This window comes from Pan paniscus, chromosome 1, assembly GCF_029289425.2.
Source record: "Pan paniscus chromosome 1, NHGRI_mPanPan1-v2.0_pri, whole genome shotgun sequence".
Taxonomy (NCBI): Eukaryota; Metazoa; Chordata; class Mammalia; order Primates; family Hominidae; genus Pan; species Pan paniscus.
Window position 1 is genome coordinate 12,253,140 of NC_073249.2, and position 25,481 is coordinate 12,278,620.

General features: G+C 43.4%; 1 protein-coding gene across 2 annotated transcripts in view; it reads right to left on the reverse strand.

Annotated features, from left to right (window-relative positions):
- Positions 1 to 258: 258 nt before the first annotated feature.
- MTR (5-methyltetrahydrofolate-homocysteine methyltransferase) overlaps positions 259 to 25,481 on the reverse strand; it is a 111,793-nt gene continuing 86,570 nt past the window's right edge. For both annotated transcript variants that reach the window (XM_034949526.3, XM_014343488.5), the window contains exons 25-33: positions 20,108 to 20,189; positions 15,712 to 15,810; positions 14,576 to 14,651; positions 11,604 to 11,759; positions 9,612 to 9,808; positions 6,380 to 6,580; positions 5,387 to 5,579; positions 3,815 to 3,927; positions 259 to 3,377 (exon numbers count right to left, since the gene is read on the reverse strand). In XM_034949526.3, the coding sequence (XP_034805417.3) occupies positions 3,291 to 3,377; positions 3,815 to 3,927; positions 5,387 to 5,579; positions 6,380 to 6,580; positions 9,612 to 9,808; positions 11,604 to 11,759; positions 14,576 to 14,651; positions 15,712 to 15,810; positions 20,108 to 20,189 (1,204 nt within the window). In that variant the 3' untranslated portion in view covers positions 259 to 3,290. The remainder of the gene's footprint in view (positions 3,378 to 3,814; positions 3,928 to 5,386; positions 5,580 to 6,379; positions 6,581 to 9,611; positions 9,809 to 11,603; positions 11,760 to 14,575; positions 14,652 to 15,711; positions 15,811 to 20,107; positions 20,190 to 25,481) is intronic.

The window sequence follows — 25,481 nt, forward strand, 5'->3', positions numbered from 1 at the left end:
GCCTATATTCAGTCTAGTCACATCGAATCTTTCCAAAACTCATCATTTCTCCCATCCCCTGGCCTCCGTCTTAGCAAATGGTCCAGCCATCCACTCATTCCCCAAAGCCTGGTATCTGGGCACTGCTGGCAGCAGCACGGATGCACCACTCTCCTGCCCCTCACCTTTCTAGCTGCTGTTTACCCTAAGATGTTCTTCCTTTCCTTAAAAACTGTATTTGACATATAAAAACATTACCTACAAAATCACCATGCCAGATTTTAGGTTATCATTCCACTTTGCCTTTATTTTTTATAATATATTTAATATTAAGTAGAACATATTTAATATGTACAAAACTGTTATCTATTAGTTATAAAGCATAATGTATTAATAGCATATAGTAAACACTTGTAAGCCTACCAGGAGGAACCAGAACAGCTGCATAACTTGGCATCTACCTATGTGCTCCTGTCCCTTCCACTTCCTCCTTCTGTGGGTAATTACTATGCTCAATTTTGGTTTATCATTGTTACCTTTTTTTTTAATAGCATAGTTTTATTGTATACGTATGCTTAGACTATATATTCTTTGGTTTTGCTTGTTTTTGGGCTCAATAAAAATAGTACGCCCCATGTGGTCTCTTCAAACTTGCTTTTTTCCTTAATATTTTCTGAGATTCATTCTTATTGTGAGGTATAGCTGTAGTTCACTCATTTCCACTACTGAATAATATCCCGTAGAATATATATATTATTCACCTATTTTCCTGTAGACAGACATACATTTCACTTTTTCCAGTTATTAACTATTATAAATATGTAACTATGAACATTCTTACACATTCCTCCTAGTGGCCACATGCAAGAGTTTGCTGGACATACAGGTGGGAGTTGGAAGCAAGATCATAAGGTCTGCAAATGTTCAAGTCTGTAAGGGATAATTGTTTTTTTAAAGCAGTGGTGCCTGTTTACACATCCACAATGTTGTACAAGTCCCTACAGATCTAACAACTGGTACTGTCAGACCCAACCTTTGCAAATCTTATGGATATAAAATGGAATCTCATTGTGGTCCTAATTCATATTTCCCTGACCAATGCTACAGAACATCTATTTATTTAAAAGCCCTATTTCCTCTTGTGTAGTCTTCACTATTTTTCTATTTTTTTAAATAGGAATTCTCTATATTTGTGATTATGAATCCTTCATCAGTTATTTGTATTATAAACATCTTCTCAAGTTGTGGATCATCTTCTCACTTCAAGTGTTTGCTTAATATAAGCCTTGAGTTTTAACAGAATTGACTTAACCATCTTGTCCTTTATGATTACTACTTTATGTCTCAAGAGATTCTTTCCTGCCCTAAGGCTTTTTTCATCCAAACACTGACAATTTTTGCTTTTTGTATTAAAGCCCTTAACATATGTGGAACTTATCACCAGGTAAGGTGAGAGAAAGTAAAATTTCTTTTTTTCCCACATGAATAGCCATTGTTCTGGGATTACTTAGGGAGTGGTCCTTCCTGTCCCCACTGACTTGCCATGTCACCAGGTCATTTTGCAAAGGTCAACATATGCATGGGTGAGTTTCTAGGCCCTTATTTTGTTCCCCTGCTCAGAATGCCTACCTCTGCACCATGACACTGTCTTGACAATAAAACTTGGTATCACATAGGGTGCGTGTCCTCAACCTCTCCTTCATATTTAGAAGCATTTGGTAATTTTAAGTCCTTTGCTACTCCATATAAACACCTGCTTGTTTCATTCAATAAAATCTGTTGGAATTTCCATTGAAAATGGTATTAAATCCATAGATCAATTTTAGGAGACCTGATACCTTTATAATCTTTAATATTCCTATTCATGAACAAAGATGGTTCTTCATTTGTTCCTCCCTTGCTTCTTCGTCTTCATCCTTCGAATCAAACCAGGACTCCAATGCTACCTTCTCCTGACTATTGCCACCACCATCTTGAAGTAGGATGAGTGTATATTTTGCATGCAAATTTTTGAAATAACTGCAATCATCCAAGAAAAAGATGACATGGGTGAGTTTGAGGCTTGTTGCTTGAGTGGTGGCACCATTCTTCATTACTGAATATATTGAGAATTGAGGGGAATAAAATGGTAAGAAATGAGTGACTTTATGCTGCCCACTTGTCCAACTCCGCACGGGATATCAGAGCCCAGCTGAGAACCTGCTCAATCCTGGAAACAATTAAAAGATGTTAACCGGCCAGGCTCGGTGGCTCACGCCTGTAATCCCAGCATTTTGGGAGGCTGAGGTGGGCAGATCACGAGGTCGGGAGATCAAGACCATCCTGGCTAACACAGTGAAATCCTGTCTCTACTTTTTTGTATTTTGTAAAAACACAAAAAATTAGCCGGGTGTGGTGGCGGGCACCTGTAGTCCCAGCTACTCTGGAGGCTGAGGCAGGAGAATGGCACGAACCCAGGAGGCGGAGCTTGCTGTGAGCCGAGATTGCGCCACTGCACTGCAGCCTGGGCGACAGAGCCAGACTCTGTCTCAAAAAAAAAAACCAAAACAAAACAAAACAAAAAAAATGTTAACCACCCTTAACAGTAACTTTCTCTCCTCATTTCCTTTTTGTTTCCTCAGGGGTACGGAAATACGAAATTATGGGAGGACGAAAATGCCCAGAAAGCATGGCTGCTTGACCACACTGGGGCAAATGGCTTCAGTGTTTCTGACAAGTAAGCAGTGAGCGCGTGCCTTTTGCCAAAGGGAGTTCTGCAACCATTTAGTCCAGCCTTTAGAAAATGAGGTCTTCCGAAGAGAACAGAGCTACACCTTCCCCGTCAGAATCCACTGTTATAACCACTTAGATTAAAATGCCCCATTTCTCACAGTATCATTTTGTCACAGGGTCACACTTCTCTATTCAACTCAGTTTCAGGCTTTTCTTCTAAGAGGAAAAAAAGACGACTAAGTGGCCTCCTAGATTCCACTGTAAAAACAGAAAAAAGCAGGTTGACTTGCTTTGAAATCAAACGACCTCTGTCTTCAGTCTGTCCCCATCTCAGAGGGACCAGGGAAACCACAGGAACCCTGCTCACTGCTCTTCACGCAAGGTCCCAAAAAAACAGCGCCTGTTTTCCAGGCACTGCAGGAAGACCCTGCTCCTCTACAAGGTTCCACTAAATAGTCTTCGAAAACCAGAAGCAGGGAAGTGTCAGCCAGATGCACACAGGTTTTTTTTTGTTGTTATTTTTAAGGCACCCTAGGTTGTATTTCCTTGAGGATCATCAAGAATAAAAAAGGCAAAAAAAAAAAAAAAAAAAAAAAAAGTTAGTCTGTATCATATCCCAAAATGGGTCCAAGCCATTTCTCAACCTCAGCCACAGATATGTTCTTCCTCAACGCATAATCCTCAACCTGCAAAAGATGAGAAGCATTTTATTAAACCAACATGATAAGACTTTTGGAATAGAAGTTTCCACAAGATTTGCCAAGAAACATTAAGTACCTTGCATTTCTTGTCTTAATAGCAATCTACAGAGTTAAATGGAGATAGATATTTATCTACCAAGTTGCCTTTTTCTCTGGGCAGAAAAACATGTAGTAAACGTCTGATGCTTAGAAGCTGTATGTGTGTGTGTGTGTGTGTGCATGTGTGTGTGTGTGTGTGTGGTTTGCATGTAGAAGTGAGGGCTAGAATAGAGGTATTCTATTGAAATCAAATTAAGACATTAACTGGAGTAAATTTCTTCATCCTTTCCCCTCACTTTATTCTCATTCACATTTAAAATGAGAGAGGTTCTAGAATTTCATTTGAACTAGGCAAGCCACATATAATGAAACAGCTAGCTTACCTGATCCTTGGAAATCTTCCCCACAGCAAAATATTTGGACTTCAAATTGGAGAAGTAGAGGCCTGAGACTGCTGAAGCAGGTGCCATTGCTAATGATTCTGTTAACCTAATGCCTAGAGGGAGCAACACAGGGAAAATGCTTATGGACTCAGTGTCTAGCACAGGGCCTGCAGCTAGCAGGCACTCAATGAACTCTTGTTGAACAAGTGAACCAAAGCGAACTCATGCCTTCTAGGTAGACACATGACACAGCATGAAAGCTGTGATCAGAGAAGTCTAGCAAATTCCTGCCAGGTGAAGAAACAAATTCGGGACATGCAGATCTCCTCTAACCCAGGGGGACAGGCCTGGGAAAGACTCTACACTCCTACCTCCAGCCATCCCAGATCAGTTACAGGTGCCCTAATTTGCTCCTAAGCCTAGACCTTCTCAGGCAGGAGCTCTACCCCTGGAGATGAGAACAACAACTGAACAGCCTCCACTGGCTCTGTGCGGCCACTGATACTAGGGACGACTGAGAGCTCCAGTGAAGAAGGAACCCACAACATTGTGAGAAAGAAGAGACAGTTTTCCTTGGGATCTGAGAGCTCAAACAGACCCTCAAGGATATCTATTCGAAGCCACTCATTCTATGAACAAGGAAACAGAGCAACATGAAGGGTGAGTGCTTTGCCAGAGGTCGCCCAGCTAGCTTATGGCAGAAACAGGACTCAAACCCAGATCTCACGACTCCTAGAGTTAGTGTTGTTCCTGCTGAAGCAGATTCAGCACAGCTCATGGTTTCTCACTTAAATCTGGATGCCTTTATCAGCTTTGATGGCATGCTTTTTATTAATTCCGCTGAAAACTGTGAGCTTAGCCTGGGCCATCTCAACTACATGAACTCTGCAGTAATGACAGAACCAGGACATCGACATGACAATGTGCAGCCACAGAACCACGAGCCAAGTCAGCTCTGGGCACAGGACGCTGAGGCCGGGTGTCTGGGCCTTTGTTTCAGAAAGGCACATGCCAGCTTGTCATTTTCAGCTATTAGAATCAATCCACAGGCAAAACATAACAGAGAATTATGATTACAGAAGAATATAAATGTTCCTAACAGTGTAAAAGTAAAGAGAAAAGAGGGCTGAAGGGAAGGCTGGGCGCCCTGCAAGACCAGCACCCAGGGACACCATCCACAAGCAATGAGACAAGAGCATGAAGCAAAGTGACATTACTGAGGGACAAAGGTCGGTCTCTAAGGGAGGGATTAAAGACATCACCATGCCTGTGACAGGAAACTGGGGCAGGAGAGGCACAGGATGGTAGACATAAGCTAAACTCCCATCTGGCGTAGGCCAAGAGGAAATAATTTAAATTGATACATCTAAAAATAATGATGTAAGAATACTAATCAGTAATACTGAAGTAAAATGCAGAATAAATAGCTACAAGTGAAAAAGGACAGCATAAGGGACAATGTGATTAGAAGCCCTTCCATTTTAAAAACATGTTTAACCCTAAGTGCCAGTATGCTGATAAGAGTATCTACTGAAGAAGGAAGACAGGAACCCGCAGCCTCCTGGCTCCTACCTGTAGACTGCTCGATGTCTGCGAGTCTCCACATGGTGAGCTTCTCGGTGTGGTCGGGCTGGCTGGGGTAGCCAGGAGCCGGGCGGATGCCCTTGTACCGCAGCCTGCGCAGGTCTGCGACGTCCAGCTGCTCACTGCCACAGTAGGCCCACAGTTCTCGGCGAACTCTTTCATGGAGCTCTTCTGCAAAGGCCTTGGGACCCAAAGCAGCAGGCATGCTTAGGCAGACGCAGGGGCTCACAGCATCAGTGCAGCCTCCACCCCCTGAATTAGAACCATGAGGACACCCTCCCTCATCTGGACCACAGCCAGGGGAAATTTGGCAAGAGGAAACAGGCTGGATTCTTGATTGGTTTGTACTTTCATCAGCTGCTGCTCTGCAGCTCAATTTTGGCCTTAACCTGAGCTCTGAAGGACCATACTTAATGACCTAAAGATTTTAGACCTTAAAATTAACGATTTCCCTAAAGGTCAATCCAAAGCTCCACGGGCCAGAAAGAGCAGCTGGGACCATACAGCTGCTAGTTCCTCCACTGTTCACTGCAGGAAAAGGGAGAGGCTCTCCCCAGGGCAAAGGCTACTACCCTCATTCCATGCAGAGGAAGATGAAGAATCTATAGATGACACCAGCATTACAATGAGGGTCTCTGAAATAAAAATTTGTTTTTAATTTTTTGGGATACTGAGGAAAATGTCACATCACAACAAGCAAAGAGAGACAACAGAGATAAGGTAGAGATAAAGGCTCTAAGAGCAACAGCCAACTGTGGCACCATTCAAGGCTTTTCTTTGCCTCAAAGATAAGGTACACAAGCAATCTGGGGATACATAATATTAAAATACGTATAATGTTAAAGCCAGCAGCATCCAACTCAAGAAAAAAAAAAAAAAAGACACTGGTTCTAAGGGCTGATCAGTCTTCAGGCACCCACCCCAGGCTCCCTACTGCCTGGCCTCTGTCCTCAGCCCCTCGGCGCGATGCCTCTGCCTTACCTCTGCCAGCCGGTCCCCCAGCGCCTTGACCATGATGCTGCTGTAGTCGTCACCATCATCCTCATAGGCCTTGCTCAGCTCTTCTACCCCAAAGCAGGCAACGGCAAACAGGCCCAGGTAGTCACGGATGCCAGAATGCAAGGGAGCAATGAAGTCTGAGAGGCAGTAGTATGGCTCCGTGCTGGCAGAGTCCTTCTCAGCCTTAAAACCAAGGAGCGTAGGAGTGTGCGGGGGCGCCGTTAGCAAGAACGTGGCGCCAGCACACAATGAAGAGCAATCGGGTATCGTCAAATGAGAATAAGCTTCACAACACACAGATGGCAGCCTGTATTGTGCACTGTTACATCCCCAGTACTTGGAATTGTGTCTGACACATAGTGAGTATCCAATAAATATTTGTAAGATAAACAAATGAAATGAGATTTTTAAAAAATGTATGACATGACGTAACATAAATTGTCAGGACACCAGTTCATTGGCTCATTCACACACTGGTCTGACCAAACATTTACTGAATGCCTTCAGGCACTGTGCTAAAGTCACGGTTTAAAAAAAAAAAAATTTTGTCCCCAAGTGTTTTCAATTAAGTCCAGCACCATGTTCAAAAGAGATCCAATAAATGGAAGCGCCTCCACTCTCCATCAACAGCAGCAGCTCAAACAACAAACTGTTGGGGTCAGCGATGCCCAGGCCATGTGCTGCCTGCCATGTGGGGTGGGGTCGAGGGTCATACAGGAGCCGGCTGAGGACACCCAGGGCTGGCTGGGCACCAAACCAAGAATTCAGCAGGATTTGCTTCTGGATGTTCTCCACAGCCCTGGGGCCTACCCTCCCCCATTTTTCACCCTCAGCTCATAAGCAACTCTTCCCTGCAACTAAGGTAACAAATAAAGTCTTATACATATTTAAAAAATCAATAAATATTTGCTGAGAAGGTAAATAGCTTATAATACTCATTCAGTGGTTACTGTATGCCTGCTCTTGGTGCTTTGTATGAATTACTATTTAACCCTCTCAACCACCTTGTGACATAAGTGATACCATCAGCTCCATTTTACAGACAAGAAATCAGGGGCATAGGAAGCTTGATCAACTGGCCCAAGGTCAGACAGTGGGAGGGGCCAGGGGGCTGGTACCACAACCCATGCTTCTACATATATGGTACTGCTTAGGACTGATCAATTAATCAATGAGTGGCCAACCCACACACTTCACAGCTCGTTGCCCGCCGTGGAAGCAAGTACAGCTTCATTGATACAGGGCAGGAAATTGTTAAGTGCAGGCGAGGAGGTGTTTGGTAATGGCACCCAGGAATGTCACAGAGCTCAGGGACAGCTGTGCATGGGGAAGCTGTTTTCCAGGTATACTCGGCCCATCAATTATTCTTTGCTAACAAAGGCCAGAGGGGGACCCAAAGCTTCCCTGCACCACAGGAGAGACAGATCACAGAGCCCCATGGTACCTTCGAAGAGACAGCAATCAGAGCCTACTCAGAAGAGCAGACTCCCAGAGTAATAAGGCACTGCCACCAGAATGTTTCAGAGTGCACTGGAGGAAAGCCCCTCCTGAGAAATTGCTACCTGGGTAGGTAATGTATGTGCCTGGCCCAGTTCCCCTCTCCAGAGGCTACTAAAAAGGTGAACTCTGAGAATTCATTCTATTAAATGCCCTAATATGTCACAGACTGCCCGGACATGAATGGTACTGAAAGTAAAAAGAGATCGCAGAGGACACAGGACTTGAAAGATGAAAGACTGGGCTAGAGCAGAGGTTTTTGAACAGTTATGTCTGTAAAAGAAAAGCCACAAATTCCCTAGTGAGGAGGGGCTGGAACTTAACATTAGAACCCCAGTGCCTTATATTCTGTGGCCTCCGAGCCTGGGCGCATACAGTGAGGATTTACTGAGCCTAAGTGCATACGGTAAGGATGTAGCTGTCCTTGTTTAATTCTTCATGGTACTGCTGAAGGCCCCAAATTTAAGAATCCCTTCAGATGCTGTTATGGTAAAAATATGGATGATTATGAATTATATTGTGGTTGGGATTAAAATGTGCCACTATCTTTTTTGTTTGTTTTTTAGAGACAGGGTCTCGCTCTGTTGCCCAGGTTGGAATACAGTGGCATGATCATGGCTTACTGCAGCCTCGATCTCCTAGGCTCAAGTGATCCTCCTGCCTCATCCTCCCCAGTAGCTGGCTGAAGAAGTACAGGCCTGCACTCCCCAGTGTGCGGCTCATTTTTAAATTTGTTTTGTAGAGACAGGGTCTTGCCATCTTGCCGGGGCTGGTCTCAAACTCCTAGGCTCATGCAATCCTCCCACCTTGGCCTCTCAAAGTGCTGGGATTACAGGTGTGAGCCACTGTGCCCAGCCAACACTATTATTTCTGAACGACTGAAAATGGCAGTAAAACAGAGTAATTTTCTGCAAATTATTAAATTTGTTAATGACTCTGGTGAATTCTGGTTCCAATTCTTGATTAAGACACTCTTTTTTACAGCAGCTAAAGGGACATGCATATGATATTTGCCTTTTCAAAGGTGGGGGGGATGAGAGAGAAGTTGCTGAGAAGAGTCTGTTCTCGTCACTCGAAAGAAAAAAAGCCAGCACAGTCAAAGAACGGCCACTGGGGGTATGTACAGGCTGGGCTCTCCTCTCTATATTGGGGGGCCCAGCACAATCTCCATCATCCTTCATCTTCTCTGTAAAACAGAAACTTAAACTGCCTCACACGGCTGTGTGGAAATTAAAAGCATGACCATCAAGCACCTTACTATGCACCTGGCACCTGGTATACATTCTGCAAATGTTTGTTTCCACCTGTCTTCCCCTTTCAAGGGAAGCCACCTGACAGTCTATTTTAATAATATGCATAGATATTAACCTACGTTTTTGAACAAGTGAGTGTTCTCTTTCTTCAGAAGCTAAGAAGACTGAGATCCTGACATGTGACCACCTGAGACAGCAGCAATGGTCCTCGTCCATCCATGGAACACAATATTAAATGCCTCACTCCTGCTGAGTGGTCCTGCCTCTGACACCCATGGTGGCGCCTTCTCTCCCCCGTCCTCACAGATGGCTTGGGCTTGGGCGTGTGACTGGTCACTTCTTGGGCATGTGATTGGTCATTTGGGAGGAGGTGAAGCAGACCCTCATTTATGCAAAGCTCTTTTGTGTAGTGCTTAAACTCACAAGCGAAAGCAGTGTGCTGGCTGTCAGTACACCTTCCATACCTGTTGCCTTAACCCATAGAAGGTGGCTATGGGCTCTGCAGCCTGGGGCACAGCAGCCTCTGCGTACAGGTGAATGTCGTCTTGGATACTCTGTGCTGGCCAGAACCCAACCACACCCCGGGCCCGGAGTTTCTTTTGACTAATCAGTGTGTTCAGCATATTGTGGGCATCATCGTAGACCTTTCTGGCCTCTCCACCTATTAGAAAAACAGAATTAGAATTCACTTAAAGATGCCAAAAATAACCATCAAACAATGCTTCTTTTAAAAGCCATTACCCCTCCTCAGTCACCTTCCCTCTTCAGGCTTCTCCATTTTCCTCAAATGCTTTCTGGTGTTTGCCACTGACCCAGCTTAAAGTGGAACAGCCAGGGTTTTGCGGCTCCTGCTAAGTGCAGCTCCCACAGTCTGCTTCTCCCAGTTCAAGCCACTCAAGTTTTCCACTGGACAAAAAGCAGAGAGCCAAAGCTGTGGCTCCCCAAAGCATTCTGTCACAGAGGATGAGAAAAAGCAGGCCACATTCCTCACTGACGTTCCTCGTGCACATACAACTCCACTGACTTTGCAGTGACCTCTGGGAGACGCGACCTGTGCCTCGTATTCCGTGGTGCTTTTAATCCCAACTACAATATAATTCATAACGATTGACATTTTGACCATAACAACCTCTGAAGGGATTCTTCAATTTGGGGCCTTCAACAGTACCATGAAGAGTTAAACAAGGACAGCTACATCCTCACCCTATGCACTCAGACTCGGTAAATCCTCACTGCATGCGTCCAGGCCCAGACACCACAGAATACAAGGCATGGCGAATATAAGGCACAGGCCCCGTCCCCCAGAGGTCGCTGTGAAGTCAGTGGAATTGTATGTGTACAGGGAACGTTAGTGGTAAGGGGTGAAGTGTGGCCCAAATCCTCACATGTGGCTTCAATGCTGCACCTGGGCTGGCCTGCTCCCGGACCTGCAGTGGGAGCCAGGCTCCGAGGACACCATCTCGGTTTCCGTGAGACTCGGCCACCCTGCCCATGGTGAGAAGCCTGTCCCACGGCCCCTGGACAGCTCACCTGTGATGATTCAGGGGCAGCACACTAAGAAGCCCCTTGCTCATCACCACGTTCCTGGCTACCTGAGAGTTCCTGAGTCTCAGCATCCGAACACGCACACCCAGGCCCGCCCCCCGTGGGAAACTTGGCAAAAGGCTGGTTTCTAGGCTCCTCTCAGCCCTAATCCCAAGCTTCTGTGAGTCTACCCCTCCCTGCTGCTCTGATCTGGCTACTACCTGATCCTTTGAATGGCTTTGCATTTGGATTCCGTGTCTCTGTCGGTGGATTTTGGGGTGAGGCTAGAAGTGAGAAGTGGGGGTAGTAATTTAACACCTCACTTACTTCTCTAGTTTATCACCCTAAATCCCCATTCCCTCCCCAATGCTCCAAGCACAATGGGCTCCTTGCAGTTCCCCAAATAGGCACATGTGCCTGTGCCTTCTCACACTGTCTCCTCTACCTGGAATGACCTTTTCTTCAACACCATATCACATCCACAGTCCTAGCCACGGCAACTCCCACTGAATCGTCAACAACAGTTCGAACACCACCTTGTCCAGGAAGCCTGTCCTGACCTCCCAGTCTGAGCTCTATCTCCTCTTATGTCCACAGGAGCCCAGGCAGGGCCCATTACTATTGGATGTGCCAGCTAGTCAGGTGCTAGACAGCAGGGATTATATTGTCTTCCATTTATCCCTAGTGCTCAGCATGTAACTGATGTCAATAAACATTTATTGAAAGAATAAAGTAAATACCAAATTTAGTTGATGCAATAAGGACCAATCTAGCAGTTTGAAAACCATTAAAAAGTTGGGCAGGTGAGGAATATGAAAGCAGCTGTAATCTGCACAATCCAAATCCACTGCTCCTCACCGATTCCGGTCTTCAAAGTCACAATCCCACAGCTTGAATATCAGAGGCGGAAAGGAAGGACTTACTGCACTAACCTACTGTTTTGTCGTTAAATATCTTGGGAAAGCCTCGATTCGGGTACTTGCCCCGGAGCTGCCAGACATCAAAGAAAGGCTTCCAGTCAATGTAGTCCACCAGCTTCTGCAGGTCATAGTCTTCAAAGACCTGGGTCCCAATAAACGTGGGCTTCACTACAGGAGAGAAGTATGGTTGTCAATGCTGACGCTGGCACCCTGCCTGATGGAGGCCTCCCTGCCAGCTCCTCACTGCTCTGCCAACTCCCACACTCCGCCTCCCTCCTGTCACCCGTAGGAGTTGTTTTACAAAGAGGGGAACTTTAAATTATCGTGGAGAAGGAGTAATTCTGCACTGAGTCTTAAATAAAACTATTCTTCACATGCAGCTGACTACACCACCCTTGGAAACTGTTCCCTCAACCCTTCCATCCCCACCCCCTGCCCAAGAAGGAAAGACAGACGGGTTAATCCTCACTTGCACAAATGAAGACAAGGTGAACATGAAGAACATGAAAGAACATGAAGAACATGTCCAGAAAGACATGGAGAGTAAGCTACTTATCTAAAGTTTCAAAACCGGAAACAACCATCTAGATTGTCTACTGACACATATGCTCAAAGTATAGGCAAATGAAGTCCCAAATTCAGGACTGCTGTGCTTTCTGCAGGGGAGGAAGGGACACATGTGGGACTTCCGATACATACTCCTCAATACATAATCCTCCACTCTGCCAAACATGTGTGCAGCACAGATGTATGAGCAAGGAAAAGCTGATTTATTACCTTAGAAATATGGATTCAATTAATATAACCTCTGTTCACTCTGCATTGTTTCGTTTTTTAAAAATCAGATGGTAGGTTATGTCTTAAGCTGGCTAGTGGGTATACGTGGATGTTTAATATATTGTTCTTTATACCTCCTGGTGAGTCTAAAATACATCATAATTTAAATAATGGTGAAGACTTCAGAGACAGATGGTGCTGCTGGGCTTTCTGGGGCAGGTAGAGCAGCACTGCCATCTGCCCTCCAGACTGTAGTGTGGTCTGCACCTCAGACTCTGGTCTGACATGGCAGGATTAGGCTGGAGTCTAAGGTGTTGGCTCCATTGTCGTATCCGAGCCTTCCTGTCTCTCTACTTCCTGATTTGTAACCAGGGATGATCAGGGAACTTCCTATTCTACCAATCTCAGGGGCTCTGGGAGAACACAGAAGCTTCTAGAGTATTTTTCTCTCATTTGACTTCTTACTCCTGCCTGGAAATCTCTACCTTTTCATACTTGTTCACGGTAGCCCTTTCCCATTTGTTCCTCATCATCCTTCTACTACACGGGACAATCCCTTCTTTGGAAATATCCTGTTATGTTGGTTTGTTGGTAACAAAGCCTTTATAGTCCCCTTAGTAGAGAAACTAAAAGGAATCTACAGATAGACCCTTGATTCAAGTGTCCTCCCGCCTGGGAAGGCAGAGAGAACATGCTGCTGCAGAGCCACTGATGGACTCTCTCTTGTCTCCCAGAATTTAAGAAATGTTTGAGGTTTTACCATCAGGGCCATAAAAGAAAACCCTCTTTTATTCCCTATCAACTTCCTGCAACTACCCTAGGACTGGCTGTCCTAAGATATATTTCAGAGGGCCAGGCCTCAGTGGCCCATGGCCCTGGGGCAGCAGGGCGGGCCCTGCAGTAGCCCATGCCAGAGGTTAAAGCGGCCACTAAAAAAGCATCCCAACCGCTGCCAGGTGCTGTGGGCCTTTGGAGGGTATTTCCAGCAAAATACGTTTTGGATGTTTGAATTAATCCAAACAGACTTGCCCTTGTGTTATTATTCCAATTTCACAGGGAAAGATACAGAGCAAACAATCGGAGCTTGAACTATATAGCAATTTATATTTTTTCAAAGGTTTTCACAGAATATTTTACCCTCACAACATTTCCAAAAAGTAACTCCTTTTTTTACGTGGTAAAAACTGTCAAACGTGGAAGCAAGCTGCTCAAGGTCACTCCGTGAGTCAGAGTCAGGAGCCACGTTGGGATGAGAACCCCGAGCTCCAGGCTCCCAATATGGCATTCTTTCCACCAAACCACGCTGAACTCAGCAAGGATGAAATTAGAACCAAGCACACCTACATTTCCAATTTAATCTGCTCAACTCTGCCAAGCATGTGTAGAACACAGATGTCGTGAGCAATGAAAGCTGATTTGATATATTACCTTGGAAATATGGATTCAATTAATATAACCCCTGTTCACTCTATCTTGGTTTTGCATTTGTGTCTCACGCCTCTCTGCGCCTGTCAAAACATCTTACACGTTTTATTCCCTTGTGAACACCTATATGAGGCAAGAAAGGTGGCTAGAAATTTAAAAAAGGAAGAAACCAAATAAAAGAAATAAAAAGAGAGGGAAACATCCAGAGAGAGGACAGAGAGAAAGCAAGAAACAGAGGATCCTGCTTTGCTGCAGTGTTTTAAAGATGTGTGAATGCAAAGGCGTTTCCCATTTTAGACATTTCACATCTGCCCCTGGGCCTGTGAAAGACCCAGGCCACCTCAGGTGACAGTACCACCCAGGCAGGTTTCCACAGAACTTCCTTCAAGGAGACGGGGACCCACGCAAGCACAGCACAGAGGAAAGAGCATGGCTTTAGAAGACAGACCAGACAGAGATTCCTAGTAACCTTTCAAGTTTCCACCCAAAACTCAGTTTCTTCAAATTAAAATGCAGATAATTCCCATGTCCATTATGGAGTTGTCTGAAGGACTCAGAGAGCTGCTATGAGTCCATCTCAGGATGGTATCTGGCACACAACACCTGCTCCATAAATGGTACCTATTCCCTTTCTTTCCAGTCATCAGTCACTCATCAGCATTAGACACAGTTGAGAGTCGTTAGCTGCTGGTTTGATTTTGCAGCCAAGTAAATGCATGTATTTCCTCAGCACACTGTCAGTTACCACACCCAGTCTTTCTCTAGTCCATAGCCAAACAGACCTGGGTGAGGTTCAGACAGCCAATCCATTTGGAAACCACTTTTTCTGGCTTGACTTAAGGGTAAGTATCTCCTCTCCTGTTAAAAAACAAAGAAAAATTAGTTAGACACTCTTAGCTTTTCTACAACTATTATGAAAACATGTCCAAGAAGGCCAATATGTAAGCTTTGCAAGAAAGCAAATGCTCTTATTCATGAGAATCTTTATTCTAAAAAGCTCTTCCTTTTCTACCCAGTCGGTTTCACATTGGCACCAGAACAATAGATAGTAAAGACTTAATAAGCATCCATTAACTACTGATATATAAATACAAGCCTAGTTCTGCGGCCTGAACCTGAGGTACTAGGGGTGTCTGACCTGTACTTTTAGAACACCTGAGGTCAGCTGTTAACTGGTCTTCCATGGCCCACCCTGAGGACCAGAAGGTAGAATTAAAGAAACTGTCCACTGTGGGCAAACCTAAGGAGAGAGAAAAAAGCCAACCACTGCGTCTTGGCCTACCTACCACCTCAGAAGCAAAACAGCATGTTTTCCTCATGCTGTTGATCTCATTTCACTTGCCGAGCAACTCCCAAAATGCTCCCACCAAAGCCCAGAAGGCACATAACCGGAAAGAAATATTTCAGTGACTTCCAAAGCCTAATTATGCCTGTTCTCCATGGATTCCCTGAAGCTTATCAAGAGACGGACAGTTCTTAAAACATCATTCTGCACAGTCAGTGTTGGGCAGTCAGGCAAAAGGCTTATACTGGTCCTGCCTCATGTCTCCATTTTCTTCCATTAGCTCCTGAAGAATGGGGATCTGTAGGAGTCATTTCAGTACACTGTTTCCCTGCTGAGTACGAACTCATGTTTTATTCATTACCATAGTTCTGATATCTAGCACAGCCCCTAACACCTACTGGGTACCCAGTAAATGTTTGGCTGAATAAATAAAATTCATTTCAATACAACCAAAAATTATTTGGGAACTTAAGACACTGAAGACCTCTGATTTGAACTAGAAGACAGAAATTCTCTAAAATGATCCAAAGCCTTTTACACTCCTCAAAACCATTTTAAAAAGTCACATTAAAAACTAGGATCATAAAAAATAGTCACATTAAAAACAAGCAAAAATCTGTTTCTACCACTTACCTTGAGAGACTCATAATGGTCCTGTCTAATATCTTCATACTCTTCCATGATTTCCTCAAAGTATTCATCCTTTAGATTTTCATCTAACAGCTGAGAACACTGAAAATGCAAGATAGCCATAGATGAGCAAAAGATGATAAAACTGGTGTAGTAATGGTCAACGCTGATAACACCTCCTTCAGGAAGGCTTCCTTAACTTCATTTCTTCTCCCTTCACCAACTGTGCTAATTCCTGCCTGGTGTGCAGGAAAAGGTAAACTCAGTGGGCTTGGGATGTTCAAACCCTGCACAAGCCAAAGAAGGGACTGGCCCTTGACTGGTTTCTGGGAGACAAACTCTAAACCCTTGGGATAGCCTGCCTGATAAGAGAGTCACTGTATACCTGGCACCCTGGGCCACGTCACATCGTTTATGCTAACAGTCTGATTTCTGGTGGGGGACCTTCGCTCATGCTTACGTTTGACCTCTGCAGGGACTGAAGACTGAACAATTAAGGCTAGACACATGGGCATTCTGGGCCTATGTGACCAACCCCCAATAAAAACCCAGGACGTGAAGGCTCAGGTAAGCTTCTGGGTTGGCAAGGCTCCTTACATGTTGTCACATATCATCAGCGGAAGAAATAAGCACCATCCAGATTACTCTATGGGGGAGATGACTCCTGAAAGCCTGTACCTGGTCTCTCCTGCATTCCATCCTATGTGCCTTTTGCCTTTCCTGATTTTAACCTATATCCTTTCACAACAATAAACCATGGTCATAACAGTGTTTCTGGGTTCTCTGGGTCCTTCTAGTGAAACTCTGAACCTGAAGGTGGTCTTGGGAACCCTCTGGGTTAAGAAACTCCCAACTCAAGGTTTCAAAGATATTCTATTCATCTACTACTGCACTTTCCAAAGCCTTTTAGTTCCAATTTATATATCCACTTCCCTTACTAGAAAGCCCTATGAGAGCTGCAATCACACATTCACTACCTTCATGCCCCTGGTGCCTAGCCCAGTGTCTGGAGGTGCATTCTCACTAAATGTTTGCTGAGGGAATGAGGCTAATCTTCATAGTCCACTGACTTTCTGCTAAAATTGGAAAGGAAACCAATAATCTGAGAAAATGTGAAGTCTACTCATTAAATTGTAAAAGTAGGATCAGCTAAATATTATTTGTTATTATGATTATCAAGTTGATAGAAGAATAGCTACCATCAAAACACAAAATAAAATTACATAGAAAGAAGAAACGGCAGCTACTGATCACATCAGTTAAAAAATAAACATAGCACTGCCCCATCCCTGCATTCTCCAGCAGGATTATCTAATACACAAAAAGGCAAGAAAGTTCAACATCTTCATCTGAACTTAAGGAAGTTAGACTGAATGACGGCTAAAGTGCCTACCAGCTTTAAAAGTCTATAACTCTGTGTGGGTTTTCTAAGTATCTCTAATAACAATCCAATCACCTATGAGTTAGTATAAAACAAAATCACCTCATTCAGGAATACAATCAGAAAAGGCCATTGTGGCAGGCCAAAAATAGGTTCCTAAATAGTGTTCACACCACAAAGTATTTCCCAGCCTTACATTAAACTCACCTCAATGGAGTCCTCGTTTAGGAAACCCAGCACAGCCCAATGAAACAAGAAGGGAATGCCTACTCTGAACTCCCTGAAGTGTATGTAACCAATGTTTTAAAACCCTCTTGCATTTTGCTAGATTATACACTCTGAGAAAGCAAAACCAGATGTCCTTGACATCCAGAGAATCTACGACCCCCTGATGCTGGTGCTATTGTGTAGACAGAACATACCGCTGCAGTTTGCTGGCACCTTGCACAGCCCCATGAAGCCCGCTGCTCCCAGAGCCACAGTGGCAGGCCCCTTCTGGCCCAGTCTGACTTACTTGACGGAAACAAGTTCATGGTCAATATGTGCGCTAACCTACATGATCCTTCCACCAAAAAATCAAATCCATCATGTGTTTTCATGCCAACCACTGGGACATATCACAGTTTATATTTTCCTTCATTTTTAAAAATAACATTTCATGGCAACAGCCACACAATAAGAGGGAGTAAACTGAAAAGATATTTTATAATTTAAAAAGAATAAAATATTGGCACCTCGTTTTTTATTAAAGAAGAAAAAAGAAAGCAAGGGTCTAAATCTCCAACCATTAAGTATTTGCTACATCTTTTTGGAATCTTCCAAATATATGAGACAGCTGCTAAAATGTGATCCTGTTCCATGTTCATTTCAGTTAGATCAAAAGAGCCTGAGCCAATGAGCCCACAACCAACTGAAACAAATTATACCACTGGCTCCTGAAGTGTCACCAGCAGTTACCCACATGATTTATCATCTGACTTATGTTTTAGCAATTTCAAAATGTGGTCGTTTCTTTGTACACGGGAGGAGCTAACCACTGCTGGCTGCGTGGCTGGACCAAACTGGAAAGAGCACAAACACCCACTCCTCATTCCCTGCCTGGCTTTCAGCAAAGCCCCCGCTGCTCTAGCTCTTCAAGATGGTGAAGGAGGCCGGGCACAGTGGCTCACGCCTGTAATCCCAGCACTTTGGGAAGCCGAGGCGGGTGGATCACTTGAGGTCAGGAGTTCAAGACCAGCCTGGCCAACATGGTGAAACCCCATCTCTACTAAAAATACAAAAAAATTAGCCGGGAGTGGTGGCGCACACCTGTAATCCCAGCTACTTGTGAGGCTGAGGCAGGAGAATTGCTTGAACCTGGGAGGCGTAGGTTGCAGTAAGCCGAGATCGAGCCACTGCACCTCAGCCTGGGCAACAGGGCAACAATCCGTCTCAAAAAAAAAAAAAAAAAAAAAAAAAAAAAATGGTGAAGGCGCTTGTCCTCCAAACATGGAATCAAAGGGCTGATTCTTTCCCCTGCCTGTAGAGGAAAGGTTGGCACTGTGCAACTAAATGGATCCAAAAGTCTTGCCTCTGAATGGAAACTATTCAGGGCTATACATCAGTGTTTGAAAATAATGACAAGTGTTAAAAAGAGGCCCACAGCACTCAGCCATGGACCTGACATAAGCTCCTATGGAGCACAATCCAAGAATAAGAAACAAAAATTGTTTTAAAATTGAGTTGTAGAAATATAGCTTATTTGCATATTTGTCTACATCAATGGCAAATAAAAAATTGCAATTTTATGATCCCAGACTGAGTTAATTTTATCCTTTTTAATGAAGGAGAATTGTTAAATATTAATGGGAAACAAGTTTAATTTAACACAGAGTAAGATAACCTGCATTCAAATCCCACACCTGCCACTTTGGCAGACGTGTGGTCTCAGCAGAGTTCCTAATCTCTTTATTCTTCTGTCTCCTGATCTCTAAAATGGGGACCAAAAAATACCTACCTCATGAGGTTAGCCTGAGGATTAAATAAAATCCATGTAAAGCACTTAGCTCAGTACCTGGCACACTACACATTTTCAATAATGTTAGTGATGATTATATAACTTTCATGTAAATAAATTCGCAGATCTGAAATAATTTCCTTGGAAGGTAGCTCAGGAAATGCGGTCACCCTAGTCCAGGTCGCATGGCATCACTGGAAGTCTCGCAGATCACCAGGCCACCTCAGTAACCTTCCTCGCCTGCACAATGTGAAGGCTGGGCTAAATCTGTGGTTCTCAAACTGTGCTCTTTTGATGGACACTAGGAGCGGGATGTGATGGTAAGTGACGTCTTACCTGGAAATTCTGCCACACTGAATTTCCAGGTAAGACGTCACTTAACAGACAAAGATTCTGTGGCTGAAATCAATTTGGAAACCCCTGGACCACACTGCCTCTCGGGTGCACCCCAGCTGTTATATCCCATTATTCAGTGAAAACAATGAAACCTATAACAAGATAGAATGTTAGGCTTCACTGAAAGAGAAAAGCAGGACGTGGGTGAATTGTTTATGATGTTCACAGAGAAGCAGGAACCACTGTTCTGGGTTTTAAATATCTAGTAGATGTTTTTCTGTCTTTGGGTAGGGTCAACTAGGACACTTTCAAGTTTGTTTTTCTATCTGGAAAAAGGTCATTTAAAAATCCAACATTCCTTTTAGACAGTCAAGCAAATATCTATTCATGTTTGTGAGTGGGTGAAATCTTTGTCTGGTTGGTGTCCAGGTCAAAGGTGTCTTGGTGCCAGGCCATCTACCTGTCTGCTGCTCAGTTCTGTAATTGTCTTTGAAAGTATAGGACATGGTCACCTGGACCTCCTTCCAGCAAGGCAGTCACTGCAGAGGCACACCATGAGCCTCTGGCTGCTCTTTGACCTTTATTTAGTAGAAATGAATAAAAATGAATAGATCTTAAGTTAAACCCTTACTTGTAATGCACTCTTTCCAACACATCTGGAATAAAATGTAAGGTCACCCACTTACCACCACCACACTCTTGGACGCGTCCAGGACATGGATTACAGGTGCACTGTATCTCGGAGCTATTTTAACTGCTGTGTGGGTTCTAAAAAGAAGGGTCAGAAAGAAAATATATCCATCAGCACTGAGAGTTCCTATACAACTCTTGTTCAGCGCCATGAGAGATAATGTATTTCTACAGTGCTTTCCAGAGAAACATTTCAAGGTGCTTACCTACAAATACTGAAGTTCAAATTTCCCTCGTAAAACATGAATGACTTTTTCCCTACCCTAAGATGGGAAACCTAGCCCAGGCTCTGCAGAAGAGAAAGACCTTGTCCTCAGCTCCGTTAACAAGGGACTGAGCCCGTGCATGACCTGGTGCTCATTCGCAGCCCACGTGACTTAAGGGAGGTAACCAGGCCCAGGAAATCACACTGCTGTTATCAAGGTCAGGTTGAGTTCCCTCCTCCAAATGAGCTGGGATAGCAGCCAGGGCCCCTAAGGAACCGGGAACCAGGCAGAGGACACAGGACATGGCTGTCTAGCAGCTGCTCCCCTATTCATGGGAGACATCAACACTCCTCAGCCCCAACCCCACCTTGTACTTGCAGTATGGAACCCCAAACCTGAAATTCAACATAAAATAATACAGAGAGGCAAAAGCAAGAAAAATACTTTTATTTTATTTCATTTTATTTTTTTGAGACGGAGCTCTGTCACCCAGGCTGGAGTGCAGTGGTGCAATCTCGGCTCACCGCAAGCTCCGCCTCCCACGTTCACACCATTCTCCTGCCTCAGCCTCCCGAGTAGCTGGGACTACAGGCACCCGCCACCACGCCCGGCTAATTTTTTTCTATTTTTTTTTTTTAGTGGAGATGGGGTTTCACTGTGTTAGCCAGGACGGTCTCGATCTCCTGACCTAGTGATCCACCTGCCTCGGCTTCCCAAAGTGCTGGGATTACAGGCATGAGCCACTGTGCCTGGCCAATATTTTACTTTTAATATTTAGGATTGGTTCAGCCCCACATCCCTATTACCAAACTTGAAAATGTTGGTATTAGGAAGAAAGGCCCTTTCATTCTTAAAATTGCCTAATTAACAGAAGTGCAAAACAAACTGCCCTGTGATGACTGCATGTTTACAGCAATAGGATAGGCTACAAATCTGCTATTTCATGATAGAACATAATGAATTAAAGTGAAAACTGAAAACGTGTACAGCCTCCCTTATAGTGGTTAATCCAGAACCCCTGGAGAGGGAGGAGAATTGTGTTCTGGCCACATCCCACCTTTAGAAGGGCGGCCAGCAGCAGTCCCCATGAGATGGGCAGTGCTTTCCGCCTTTTATCCTCTCTCCTCCTCCCCAGAAGTAGCAGTACTCTTCCTCAAGTGCTTTCATATTCTTCCCCCTCGACAAATACATATGTTTGGAATATTATCCAGAATATGCTATTATATGAGAAAGAAACAAAGTAGCAGAACACTATATTTAATGCAATTGTATTTTTAAGAAACACCACCCTCAAGCTTTTCCAAACAACCAACCAATCCTATATCTAAGTTTCTATATATTTAGAAAAAACACAGGAAGATACACATCGAAGTGTCCACACTGGTTATGGGGGTTAGAGGTGAGGCTGAAGGTTGGAAGAGAGAGATTCAATTGTACTTTACATTCCTCTGAATTGTTTGACATGGTCTAGTAAATGTGGATCATTGAGGTAATTTTTAAAAACCAAGAGACTGTTATAGGTGTAATGTATGCATGAGTGTGTTTTTAACAGGCTTCTCAAGGAAGGCTCTAAAAACTCGTAAGACAGACAAGACCAGTAACACTTCACCTGTTCCATCTTCCTAACAGTATGTCCACTTGTAAACAGGAAGCAAAGGATTACAAAGCCTTAGGCTATGAGAACTGAGCTGGAAGATGGGCATTCAGGCATAAGCCAGTGAGTCAAGAGCCATCTTTTGGAATGGGAAGGCTGGGGTACAGAGTGGTAGGGAGGCCAGACCATGGCCCTGGGGCAGATTAATGAACTCCATGGCCTCCTGAGACCCTCCTGTTTTATGCCCAGTGTGTGCTCAGGGACCAAAGACCCCAAATCTATTGAACTCTTTCAATCTCTCCAAATATCGATTCATCCACTAGACTAAGCTTGTCCAACATGCAGCTCAGGACAGCTCTGAATGTGGCCCAATACAAATTCATAAACTTTCTTAAAACATTATGAGATTTTTTTTTTTTCAGTTCATTAGCTATTGTTAGGGTTAGTGTATTTTATGTGTGGCCTGAAACAATTCTTCCAATGTGGCCCGGGGAAACCAAAAGACTGGACACTCCTGCACTAGACAGCCTTAACCTTCATTTCGAGTGTCTTGGGGGTACAGTTCCAGTTCTACTCACGCTACTGCAAGTCACTGATGTCTGGAAAAGCCATAGGGTTATCTCCCCTCAGCGATGTTTTCATGAAAACGTGGAAGTCCTGAGCTAATGAGCTACTGCTAAGTCCTCCACTGGTTTGTGGGAAATCATAAGGGCTCTCAGATGGACTTCTGAGACACTTCAACTCCTGAATGCTTTCTATTTCTAGCAAAGGTGGCTCTCCTAGGAGATGACTTACTTATTTGGATGCAAAAGGCATTAACCATATATGAAGAGACTGATAAATCCGACTTTATAAAAATTAAGACTTTCGTTATCCAAAGACAGCACTAAGATAGCAAAAGGCAAGCCAGATTGAAAAAAAATCTATTTGCAATAAATGTATTTCTGATAAAGGACTTGTAACTACTATAAACTAAAGAATGTGTACAAACCAATAAGAATAAAGCAGAATACCCAATTTTTAAAAATACTTAAAAAGCATATCCAAATGGTCAATATATAAATGAAAAGGTGTTCAACATCATTACTCAGCAGAGAAATGCAAACGAAAACCATAGCAAGGTATTACTACACCCATGACAAGGGATACCATTGAAAAGAACATGGAATAACCGGAACTTTCACAATTGCTTGTGGGAGTGGAAATTGCTACAATTTGGAAAACTATGTGGCAACAGCTAATGAAGATGACCATAGGCATATCCTATGATCTGGCAATTCTGCTTCTAGGCAAAAATACACATACATGTGCACCAAAATTCATAAGCCTAAGTGTTCATAGCAGCATTGTTTGTGATAGCCCCAAAGTGGAAAACCTCAAATGTCCACCAACAGTAGCAAGAGTAAATAAGTCACAGCACATTATACAATGGAATACTACATTGAAAAAAAAACAACAAAAAACCAAACAACTATTGTAACAAGGCTGATGTGGGGCAAAAGAAGCCGGACACAGGACAGCACATACAATATGACTCCACTTATATGAAGTTGAAATGCAGGCAAAACCAACGTATGGTGACAAGAAAGAACAGTGGTTACTTTTGTTGGAAAGGATGACTGGGTGGAGGAACCTGCTGAGGTTCCTAGGGTGCCATTAGTGTTCTATTTCTTGATCTGGAGGTGGTTACATGGGTGGGTTCCCTTTTGTAAAAACTTGTCAAGTTGTACATCTATATGATTTGTGTACTTTTCTGTATAACTGCTAAACTTCTGTAAAAGCACTTACTTAAATAAGAGAGCTTGCTAAAGCAAGACCTCAGATCGCAGACCTCATCCACTGTCACTAATTAGAATGGAGTCAGAACTGGGAAATTCTACAGTGAAGTGCTTGGAGGTTGCGTGGAAATCTGTTTTCCAAAGGCTGTTCCAGCACCACAGTGTAGAAGGGAATGGTTCCCGGGAAGCAGTGCTACCTACTAGCTCTTATTTTCCAAGTAATTTCCCAGAAACTGCAACAGGCATGGAAGAGAAGAGAACCAGAAGAGGCAGGGCTCATACAGAAACAATGCTCTGGAGAGTTGAAAGAAACCTTAGGTGGTCAGTGCACTCAGCTTTCTACCTTCAGGCCAAACACATTTACAGTTTCCCAGACAATGAGAATAGATATTTCGCAGTAACTGAAGAGATGCTGGTGATTTCCTATCTTGTTAATTCTAATCTGATATATCAGGTTGCAACTGCTAAGAATCATTAGCAAGCTAATTTTGCCAATAATGTATCTTGAGAGGCTAGTCACGTTGCTTCTCAATGTTTTTTTTTCTTTAATATGGTAGCTTTTACATGGTAAATGATAGAATGGACTATTTGGTAAAGTTCCAATTTGCACAAGAAGCATATTTCTGAGTGTAGTGTCCCACCATATAAAAAGATTCTTTTTTTGAAGCCAGCATCATATTTACATAACACATAATGTATTTTAATTATGTTCCTTTAAATATTTATTTATTCTACTTCACAGTTGATATTAAAGTCTTTCATTCTGACAACAGTCCATAGGTCCTCTTACCATTCTCTTCACTAAGCCTGTCATCAATTACCCAAGCCCATGCTCATCAAAACCCATTATTAATGGGTGGCCATATCCCTTGAGACCAAGTCTGCCACATTTCCTGGTACATAAGTCCTTTGTGGAAACGCAAACCCTGTTTTCTAACGTTAAGCAACGATAGTCAAACTATCGAATCCTTCAAGTATGAAGAACAGCTAATGGATAAAAGACACATAATACTGTTTCTACTTATGAAGGTGACTCATTCAAATTTTAAATGGTATGATGGTTAATTTCACGTATAAACTTGGCTAGGCCATGGTATATACTTTTTGGTTAACCACAACCTAAATGTTACTGTGAAAGTATTTTTTTTGATGTGATTAACATTTATCAGTAGACCTGAGTAAAGCACATTATCCTCCACTATGTTGGTGGGCCTCATCCAGTCAGCTGAAGACCTTTAAGAGACAAGACAAGGAGTCCCTTATTCACTCCCCAGCCCTACAAGGAAGAAGAAATTCCACCTCTAGACTGCCTTTAGACTCAAAAAATCAACTTACCTGTGTCTCCAGCCTGCAGATTTCAGACTTGCCAGCCTCCACAATCACAGGAGTTAATTATTTAAAATAAATCTCTTTCTCTCTATATATAAACATATCCTATTGATTCTGTTCCTCTGAACAACCCTATACAAATTGGCTAAAAGTACAGTTGTTTCTAGTGCAAAAGGAACACTTTTCTTTTGCATACCTATAACCAGACCTTTACTGTGGCATACCTATGGAACCAGACCTTTATTGTATACCTCTACCCAGATCTTTATTGTATTTCTGGCATACCTATAACCAGACCTTTATTGTATTTCTGCATCAGAAAAATAAACTAGATGCTATGGGACCACTGTGTTCAATGTTCCAGTATGATAATGCTCCCTGAGAAAGTGAACTGTACATGGCATAAAAAGTCTAGTACCCACAGTTAACGTAGCACTTACCACATATCACTATGATCATGATC